General features: G+C 51.4%; 1 protein-coding gene and 1 pseudogene across 1 annotated transcript; one reads left to right on the top strand and one right to left on the bottom strand.

Annotated features, from left to right (window-relative positions):
- Nucleotides 1–231: 231 nt before the first annotated feature.
- LOC130844518 (aggrecan core protein-like) lies at nucleotides 232–5,255 on the top strand (annotated as a pseudogene).
- An 884-nt stretch (nucleotides 5,256–6,139) lies between these two features.
- Nucleotides 6,140–9,468, bottom strand: LOC130844517 (transcription initiation factor TFIID subunit 7-like). The gene is made up of 4 exons (XM_057720726.1): nucleotides 9,407–9,468; nucleotides 7,496–7,606; nucleotides 7,275–7,393; nucleotides 6,140–6,789 (listed from the first exon to the last, which is right to left on the bottom strand). The coding sequence occupies exons 1-4, from the start codon at nucleotides 9,466–9,468 to the stop codon at nucleotides 6,140–6,142; spliced, it is 942 nt and encodes a 313-aa protein (XP_057576709.1).
- Nucleotides 9,469–10,297: the final 829 nt, after the last annotated feature.

Below are 10,297 nucleotides of genomic sequence, written 5' to 3'. Positions count from 1 at the left end.
TAATAATTTTTTCCTCTGGGCTTCAGAACAGACCTGCATTGTCAGCACAGCACAACCTCCCTCATTCCACCCTCCCTTCCCTCAAACACACCACACACACACACTCTCACACAAGAGGAACCCATGCAGGCAGGGTCTCCTGTGAGTTCATAGAGAGCCCAAGGCCCAGGGAATTGGAGCCCCTCCCCTGTGACACCTGGTGGGTGTGGGGGAACCTAGTTCCCCTGCAAGATGCAACAGGTGGATGAGCTGAGGTTGGTGGAGGGGCAGGGTGCTGGGGACGCAGCTGGAGAAAAGGCTCCTCTTCAAACAGTTCAGAGCTCTGGAGAAGCAGCCCAGCACATTGAGCTACACTTTCTTTGCCCACAGTGGATGCAAACAGAGAGCCCCTTGATCTCCTCAGCCAGTAGGCAGCGCCCTTGCGTCTGGTACCCAGCTTGGTGGAGACAGAAGCTCCCACCTCTGCCTGAGCCCTGGCACTCAGGTGCCTCTCCCATAGTGACCCCTGATGACCAGTAGCTGCCACCTAGAACCAGCTGCTGTAGAAGCAGCAGCCCCACTCCTTCCTCCATCACCAACCACACAAGTGAGGGCTCAGTTGGTGACTGTCGACATGTCACCAGGCTTTTACCTGGGGTCTCCAATGACATCACTTCCTCCCCCTCGCTCACCCATTTTACAGTAATTGTACCCAGAGCGGCAGGTCTAATTGAAACAACACGTGGACTTTCAAATATTTAGACAAATGGTCTGTACGTCTCCATTCGTGCTCTTGCTCTGGGACCCACAATATCCAGCCCCTGGCAATACCCTGGGGAGGTTTCCCCACAAAAGCCCAACCAGTTCATAATGGTTGGTTGAGAGATTTAAAAACTGCACGCGGACTTCCTAGGTGGTGCAGTGGTTAAGAATCTGCCTGCCAATGCAGGGGACAGGGGTGCAATTCCTGCTCCGGGAAGAGACCACATGCCATGGAGCAACTAAGCCCGTGCACCACAACTATTGAGCCTGTGCTCTAGAGCCTGTGAGCCACAACTATTGAGCCCCTGTGCCACAAATACTGAAGCCCACGTGCCTAGAGCCCATGCTCCACGAGAGAAGCTACAATGAGGAGCCCATGAACCACAATGAAGAGTAGCCCCTGTGTGCCGCAACTAGAGAAAGCCCATGTACAGCAACGAAGACCAAACGCAGCCAATAAATAAATAAATAAATAAATTTATAAAAAGCAAAGCAAAACAAAACAGAACCGCAGAGCCGGCACTGCTGTCACTTCCAGCTGTCCCCACTAAAACCATGCTGTGTCCTGCGCCAGGGCTGAGCAGCAGAGGGAGATTTCTGTGAAGGACCTGGTGGTGACGGCCAAGGACATCAAAAGGCTAGAGCTGGACCCCAAACATTCCTGCTCCCCCTTCCTTGCTTTGTTATGTATCTGCCACCAACAAATATCTGAAACAGTTTTCTTTTCAACCTGTAGGCTCTCCTGGATAAAAGGATCCCTTCAGTGTATGACTCACCATAAAAGGTGCTATTTTGTGAAAGTGTCTCTTCCTCATTCCAGGAAGATCTTTGCCTTCTAACAGGATTTGGCAATGCTGCATCTTCCCTATCGATACCTTCCATGGTTTAATGTGGAGTCTAATTATATCCCACCTCAGCCCAGTCTGACCCTCTGCAGAATTAACGAGCAAACAAACAGAGATGTGCAACACAATAACTGCAATGAAGAATACACTAGAAGGAACCAATAGCAGATTAATTGAGGCAAAAGGGCAAATAAGTGACCTGGAAGGCAGAATGGTGATAACCACTGATGCGGAAAAGAATAAAGAAAAAAGAATGAAAAGAACTGAAGACAGCCTAAGAGACCTCTGCGACAATGTTAAATGCACCAACATTCGCATTATAGGGGTCCCAGAAGGAGAAGAGAGAGAAAGGACCCGAGAAAATATTGGAAGAGATTATAGTTGAAAACTTCCCTAACATGGGAAAGGAAATAGCTACCCAAGTGCAAGAAGCACAGAGAGTCCCAGGCAGGATAAACCCAAGGAGAAACACGCCAAGACATATAGTAGTCAAACTGACGAAAATTAAAGACAGAGAAAAGTTATTGAAAGCAACAAGGGAAAAACAACAAATAACATACAAGGGAACTCCCATCAGATTAACAGCTGATTTCTCAGCAGAAACTCTGCAAGCCAGAAGGGAGTGGCATGATATATTTAAAGTGAAGAAAGGGAAGAACCTACAACCAAGAATACTCTACCCAGCAGGGATCTCATTCAGATTCGAGGGAGAAATCAAAAGGTTTACAGACAAGCAACAGCTAAGAGAATTCAACATCACCAAACCAGCCTTACAACAAATGCTAAAGGAACTTCTCTAAGCAGGAAATATAAGAGAAAAAAAGGATCGACAAAAACAAACCCAAAACAATTAAGAAAATGGTAATAGGAACATACGTATCGATAATCACCTTGAATGTAAATGGACTAAATGCACCAACCAAAAGACACAGACTGGCTGAATGGATACAAAAACAAGAGCCACATATATGCTGTCTACAAGAGACCCACTTCAGACCTAGGGACACATACAGACTGAAAGTGAGGGGATGGAAAAAGATATTCTATGGGAATGAAAATCAAAAGAAAGCTGGAGGGACTTCCCTGATGGCACAGAGGGTAAGAATCTACCTGCCAATGCAGGGGACATGGGTTCGAGCCCTGGTCCGGGAAGATCCCACATACCGTGGAGCAACGAAGCCCGCATGCCACAACTACTGAGCCTGTGCTTTAGAGCCGGGGAGCCACAACTACTGAGCCCACGTGCCACAAATACTGAAGCCTGCACGCCTAGAGTCTGTGCTCCCCAACAAAGAGTAGCCCCCGCTCTCTGCAACTAGAGAAAGCCCGCACGCAGCAATGAAGACCCAACGCAGCCAATAAATAATAAATAAATTAATTAATGTTTAAAAAGAAAGAAAGAAAGAAAGCTGGAGTAGCAATACTCATATCAGATAAAATAGACTTTAAAATAAAAAATGTTACAAGAGACAAGAAAGGACGTTACATAAAGATCAAGGGATCCATCCAAGAAGAGGAGATAATAATTATAAATATACATACACCCAGTATAGGAGCACCTCAATACACAAGGCAAATGTGAACAACTATGAAAGAGGAAATGCAAGGCAGAAAGAAAGATACAGATGTAGAGAACAAAGATATGGATACCAAGTGGGGAAAGCAGGGAGGGTTGGGGGGGAATGAATTGGGAGATTGGGATACCAAATTGTACACTCTAAATATATGCTCTTTATTGTCTGTTAACTGTATCTCAATAAAAGTTCTTAAAAAAATAATAATATAATAATAAAAAAATAATAATTTATTCTATGGAAAAATAATTTTTCCCCAGTCTTTGAGTCAAGCTGTCACTCTGGGAAGATCATTCCTGTACATCCTATGGCTTGGCATGCCCTAGGGTACCCCAGTTTGAGAGGCAGAGAGGTGGTCTCCTCTCTGAAGTTCCCCCTGCCCTCCTCTGCAAACCTTTCTGGTTCCAAGTTCCTGACTTGAGGTGCAGAGACCAAGGATCTGGCGGAAGCTGCTCTGGAAAGGGAATTCCATGTGGCACAGGAGGCTCCCCCAGCGTAGACATTGTCATTTCCAGGAGGACTGACAGGGAGGCTGGGTGGTCCTCTCTGGGCACTAACAGGTCTGTCTCCCACCCCCGTGTCTCCCGCACAGACCCTGACAACTCGCTGAGTGTCAGCATCCCTGCACCGTCCCCGCTGCGGGTCCTCCTGGGAGCCCCCTCACCACGCCCTGCGACTTCATCGGCCCCATGCGCCCTGAGACCACCGCCCCCTCCACCCCAGAATCAAGTGGAGCCACATGTCCAAGGAGAAGGAGGTGGTGCTGCTGGTGGCCACTGAAGGGCGGGTGCGGGTCAGCAGTGCCTACAAAGACAAGGCCACGCTGCCCAACTACCCGGTCATCCCCAGCGACCCCACCCTGGAAATCCAGAACCTGCGCTCCAAGGACTCTGGGATCTATCGCTGCGAGGTGATACACAGCATCAAGGACAGCGAGGCCACCCTGGAGGTGGTGGTGAAAGGTGAGAGCCTCCCACAGGGACCCTGCTTCACCTGCAAGAAGAACCGGAATGGCATCCTCACGGGTGTGCACCCAGGCTGGCTGGCTTTCAAATCCCAGCTCCTCCCCGTGAAGGTTTACCTCAGTCAAATTACTTAACTTTCAGTTGCTTCCTCTGTAAAACAGAGAGGATAAGTCCACTCTTTGTGGAATTTAAGTGAATTAAATACTCTGGGGCTACAGTCACGTGTAAAGGACAGTCTGTTCTTCCAACAAATCCTGTGATTTGGTTGCCCTGTGATCATCCCCATTTTATAGACAAGCAAACTGAGGTTAAGTGACTTGCCTGAGGTTTCTCTGGAGGTGAACCAGAGCAGTCTCCTGACTCTCCACCCAAGTGTCTTTTCCTGCCCTCACCTCCAGTTCCAGAAGCCAAAGAAAGGGATGAGGACTCCCCAGTTCCTTTTCTCTCGATGGACCAAAGAATTTGGTTGTGTCCTTGGTTGGCTTTAGGACTTCAGTCAGAAACAGATTTTTTTCTGTTGGGAGACTCTGCCGATGATGGGCCACTCCTGCCTGTGCCTGAAACAGGACTCCCCCCAGGATGCCGCTGCGCTGAGGGTGCGTGGAGCTGTGAGTGTCTCTTTCTGCAAAGCAAATATGGGGTCCTGGAGTGACAAGAAAAAATGATAAGGAGGCAGATTTTAGTTCAAGTCAAAGAACTTTCCAATTATCAGAATTATCACAGGTTTCCAAGAAGATGCCTTGTGAAGTAGTGAGCTCCCTGTTACTGGAGCTGCTCCAGCAAAGGCAGAAGGACCACGTGCAAATGTAGAGACAGGATCCACCCATCAGCTAGAGGCACAGCCCAGTCCCCTTGACTAAGTCCCCTTGACTCTTACCCTAACTCTGCAAAAGCCTGGGTGATGGGAGGCTGTGCCTGAGCTGCTCTCTCGCCCTCGTGTGTGTCTTGCAGGCATCGTGTTCCATTAGAGAGCCATCTCCATGCACTACACCCTGGACTTCAACAGGACACAGCGGTCCCGCCTGCAGAACAGCGCCATCCTCACCATGCCCGAGCAGCTGCAGGCCGCCTGCAAGGCCAGCTTCCACCAGTGCAACACCAGCTGGCTGGATGACCAGACTGTCAGGTGAGCGAGCCCCAGGCCACCATCAGAGTGTGGGCACGATGGGTTGGAACATTGACCAGCGCTGAGCTGATGCCAGCCTGACACTGAGGCCAACCTCGGCTGGGGCTGGAGGGACACCTTAACCAGTTCTAGGTCAGGCCCCGATGACCTGTCCCAAATCCTTGGTCCTCTGTCCTGCCGTGGAGTGAGTAACCACTAGCAACACTGCCCTACAGGAACATTTTCTCCCTGAAAATTACACATCATTATTCTTCCTACTCATTTTTCTCTTTGCCACTATTTCTTCACTTACTTCTTTCTTAAACTTTGGGGGTTATGTATTTTGTGAATAACTTTACATTCTGTTTGCTTTTTTTTTTTAAGGTGAAAATTAGTTGCTTTTATTTATTGTGAAAACAACTGTATGAAATGATTTGCAATTCAAAATGTGGAAAACTGCTTTGAATAGCTGGGAATAGCTAGAGCATGGGAAAACATATGCAAACAACCTTCACTGCCTCCAGAGTAGACTCTACTTATTTATCTCAGATGACATCAGAGTAGCAATGGCAGCCTCTGGTAAATGGAGAAACAGCAGCAACGTCCTACAGTGAAGCTGTGATGAATTACTAAGCTGAATTGTTCACTTCACTAATCCTACAACTTCCCTACATTTATCTGTCTATACACTCCTACTTCCTACAGGACAAACACCTAGCAAAGTGGTTCCAAAAGACAAATGAGGTAGAAATTCAGTTATATTTGTCTGTAAGACAAATCCAATAGAAGGCAGCTGAGGAAACTGGGAACTACTGCAAAGTTTTACTATCTAGTCCAGGTGATGGAAACAAAATTTTTCTTTCAGTGCTGACGGCTCTCAGGAATGAAATTAAGTTATCAAAACCCTCCTCACTTCTCTAGGAGTGATTCCAGCTCTTCTTGCAAGGAGCTGAGCTGCTCCTTTTCTCGGTCCTCCTTTTGTTTCAGTTCATCCAGCACAGCCTGAAATCTGTTCTTAAGAGCCAGGTTTTCCACTTTCATGATGAGATCCTCCTGTGGCTTTGCCCTGTCCTGGATCTCTTGGAGCGTGCCTTTCATGTTATCAGTCTGTTTCTGAATTCCCATAACCAGCTGATTGATTCCCTCGTTTTCTTGGTGCTGTTCATCTGATTCATTTAGCTTGTCCTGTAGCTGCCTTTCCAGATCTTCCTCAGTGTCAATGATGTTTCTATCTTCTTCATCTTGATGCTGTGTCTCATCTTCATCTTCACTGCTGCTGCTGAGGTCATTGAATATCTCCCGAAGCTCATCATGTTCTAATGAGTCATGGCCCTGCCTGTGGCCAGACATTCCTGGGGAAGACATATCAAGGCCTTGATTTTCTGTTTCTTTTGTTTCATTTTCAGCAATTATCTCCCAACAGGTACTGACAGCTTCAGCATCCGTGCTCAGCAACCGCTTTACTTCTTTTTCCACACCTGGTGACTCAACAGACTTCTTCTTTGCTGTCTTACGGAACCTTCTCTTTCTGACATTTTTTAGAGGCAGAGTTCTGTTTGCTTTTAATAAGGCAAAACATACGTAAAGTAAGCTCCATGGCCCATTGCTCCCTGAGCGCGGCTGCTGAGGGCTGGGCTGCACAGCAAGACAGACAGACCTGCCTTCGAGGGATCAATCCTGTGAGTGAGCCCAGGGGCCTGGCCTTCCCTCCAGGACTGTAAGGTCCCCCAGTGGCTCCAGAGCAAATATTTGGTCCCAAAGATTTGTCTCCCCTGTAGCCCTGAGAGGCTGTATGCTGTGAGGGAGGGGTGAGGTTTCCCCAGAAGGAGAGCAGGGTTTACCTGAGAGCTGACCCAGGAAGCCTGGTAGAGGGAGGACGAGGGGCAGGGCAGGGCAGGGAAGGCACCCAGTCAAGGCATCTTTGTTTGTTTTCAAAATCACACCGGGTTCCCTGTGGGTACCTAAAGCTTCCTGCCCCCGCCCAGCTCTGGGAAAGGGTGTGGAGCGCAGAGCGCAGGTGGGTCCCGGGAGCCACACTGTCTACACACAGCTCCCATCAGGCAGGAGCCGACGCTGCTCCCGGGGCTCTTATTCCTCAGCACGTGCAGCCACAGGTGAGCAGGGACCCCGGAGTCCCAGGAGGAAGGGCCCAGGGGAGGCGGGCTGCACAGGAGGGGCTGCGGCCACACGTGGGCCCTTCCAGCTCAACGGATGTTTAAGAAGCGCCTGCTCTGGGCCAGGCGGGACCAGAGCCTGAGGACCCACCTGAGCAAGGCCCGGCCCATCCTTGAGAGACCCTGGTTGAAGGGAGGGTGGCCCACGACCTGCCCATCAGCACACCTGCGGGGCGTGTCCACAGCGGGGAGGGCAGGTGTCCTGGAGCAGGGACGGAGGATGGGGGGCAGGCAGGACACCGGGTCTGAGTGGGGGGTGAAGGGGGCATCTTCGTGGAGGAGGCGGGAGAGGCGGCCCAGGGAGGGGAGAGCCCGAGCCCCAGCCTGAGGAGTGGGGGCGGCTTGGCTGGGGGGCAGGAACGTGTGGGAGGCAGGGGGTGGGCCTGAGACTGGGCCCCTCTGAAGGGCTGGTGGTACCGGGGACCGAGGACAGCGTGTCAGCACCTCGACTCCCTGCAGAGCCCTGTTCTCACCGTGCTGAGCAAGGAGCGCTTTAGAAGCATCTGTGTCCACATTCCCCGGGGCCCCGGGGCTCCCTGTGAGAACTGCTTCAGCCCCTCTGGGTCGGAGGCCAAGTCTGCAGGGCCCCGCCCCCACCCAGCGGGTTGGAAGCCCCTGGAGGGCACAGCCTGGCCCTCAGGATGCTGGGTTCTGGGCCTGGCCGGGGCCTGGGGCTCCTGCTAATGGGGGAGCCAGGCCTGCTGCAGCCACCTGCTGAGTCCGGGGTGGCAGGGGCCTGGGGAGACGCACCCACTGCCCCACTTCAGCCCTGGGAGTCAGGGTGTGAGCAGGGAAGGCCCGGGTCACACGGGGCACCTGGATTCGGCCCCACGTCCCCACTCTGCACCTGTGCCTGCAGGACAGCGTGTGGGGACACAACTCGGTGGAAGACGCCAGGGCAACCATGGAGCTCTACCGAGTCTCCAGGAGAATTCGAGACCAGTGAGGGCTGCCCGCCTGCTGGTGTTCAGCCCCCTCCCCAAAGACGAGACCCTCCGTCTCTTCAGAATAACTCTCTTACTTTTGAAAAACGCATTTTTAGCAATAAAGTGGCTGTATATTTTCTCTACTCCCTCGGATCCTCCTCCTGTCTTTTTCTTTCCTCTCTCCGAGCCGGGTGTCGGTGGACACCACCCAGCACTCAGAGGACAAGGAACACGTGACCTGGGCTCGGGGCAAGTGTCAATTTCCTTAACATCCTGACTCGTGTGGGTCCAGGAACAAGTCCATGTGACTTAATATCCCTGGTCTCTGCCTCCCTTTTCCAGCTGCGTTAATGCCCAGAAGGGTGGCATTATTTCCTGGGGGTGGCACCCTGCTCAGAGGTCATTCATCACATCTTAAAATTGGTGCCGGGGCACTGGTGAGCTTTGAGGCAAAGGTAATGGGGGTGGGATGGGTGCCACCCCTGGTGACCTTCAGCAAATCATCCCTTCCTCTTACTTGTAAAACGAGCAAGTAAAAGTAGTGGACTCTGGAGTCTGTAGGAACGAAGTTGAAATCCGGGTTCTGCCCTTTAGTAGCTGTGTGAGCTAGGGCGAGTTACTCAACCTCTCTGTGCCTCAGTTTCTCCATCTGTAAAGCAGGGAATTCTAAGAATTCATAGGGTTCTTGTGAGATGTTAATACAAAGCCCCCAGCACCAGGCCTGTTGCAGCTCAAGCAGGCACCAAATGTCAATAACTGGTGATTATTCTCTCCACCACCTGCTGCTGTAGCTGACCAGCTGTCCTCTGCTGCAGGGCCCGGCCCTGAGAAGGAAGGGTGTGTGCAGGGCATGTGGAGAAGAGTCCAAACCAGAGCAGTGACTGCTCAATCGGTTGCACAGTTGTTTTTTTAATCCATGTCTGGATCCTATCTCAGCGCCACTGAACCAGAATCCCTGGTGGGGTGGGCGTGGGGAGCGGGGATTGGCAGGTGCCTGTTAGTATTGTCACCTCCACAGGTGACTCTGATGCCTAAGACACTGGAATCACCTCAGGAGCTTTTTAGCAGCCTGGTACCTAAGCACCATGTTCTCGCACAGGACCAGGGTCAGCACCACCTGGGGGCTGCCAGGCCCCATCCCAGAGTTTCTGATTCAGCAGGACTGGGGTGGAGCCCAGGAATCTGCATTCCCAGCAAGTTCCCCGTTGAGGTTCTGCGGCTGGTCCGGGGACCCTGCTTTGAGAAGCACTGCCCGAGCATCAGGTGACTGTGATGTGCAGCCATGGATGAGCCCTGACCTAAGGGCTGAGCACCTCCAGGGGGCTCCTGTCACTGTCCAGCCTTGCCGCCCCTCCCCCCATCCCCCCATCTCCTTTGGCTGCCTGTTCATGCAGAGAGAGGGCACAGCGCTGCAGGATGTGTCCTAAACAGCCCACTGCATGGATGAAGGACACAGGTGAGATTAAGAACTCAAGGGATTCAGGGCTTCCTAGGTGGCGCAGTGGTTGAGAATCTGCCTGCCAATGCAGGGGACATGGGTTCGATCCCTGTTCCATGAAGATCCCACATGCTGCGGAGCAACTAAGCCCATGCGCCACAACTACTGAGCCTGCGCTTTAGACCCCGTGAGCCACAACTATTGAGCTCCCGTGCTGCAACTACTGAAGCCCACGCGCCTAGAGCCCGTGCTGCGCAACAAGAGAGGCCACGGCAATGAGGAGCCCGCACACCGCAACGAGGAGTAGCCCCCACTCACCGCAACTAAGAAGAAAGCCCGCGCACAGCAAAAAAAGACCCAACACAGCCAATAAAATAATAAATAAATAAATTCATATACATATAAAAAAAAGAACTCAAGGGATTCAAATAAAGGCCGACCCGACCCTACATCCATTGCTCTTCACTCAGACGGCTTTACAATGGCGGTGCCTCCTGTTTGTGCCACTGACACCTGGGAACCTGGTGTG

This window comes from Hippopotamus amphibius, chromosome 2, assembly GCF_030028045.1.
Source record: "Hippopotamus amphibius kiboko isolate mHipAmp2 chromosome 2, mHipAmp2.hap2, whole genome shotgun sequence".
In the NCBI taxonomy this organism is placed as follows: domain Eukaryota; kingdom Metazoa; phylum Chordata; class Mammalia; order Artiodactyla; family Hippopotamidae; genus Hippopotamus; species Hippopotamus amphibius.
Note: the sequence above shows the minus strand (reverse complement) of the source record. Positions and strands in the feature narration are given on the sequence as shown.

What these genes read in the sequence shown, in the direction of transcription:
- LOC130844517 (XM_057720726.1), bottom strand. Translation starts at nt 9,468, where the DNA reads ATGGGGCCTGGCAGCCCCCAGGTGGTGCTGACCCTGGTCCTGTGCGAG. An exon ending in TGCGAGAACATGGTGCTTAG is followed by an intron (nt 7,607 to 9,406) that starts GTACCAGGCTGC and finishes TCCCTGCTCCAG; the next exon opens with GACACCTGCCCTCCCCGCTG. An exon ending in CTGCCTGATGGGAGCTGTGT is followed by an intron (nt 6,790 to 7,274) that starts GTAGACAGTGTG and finishes CCTTATTAAAAG; the next exon opens with CAAACAGAACTCTGCCTCTA.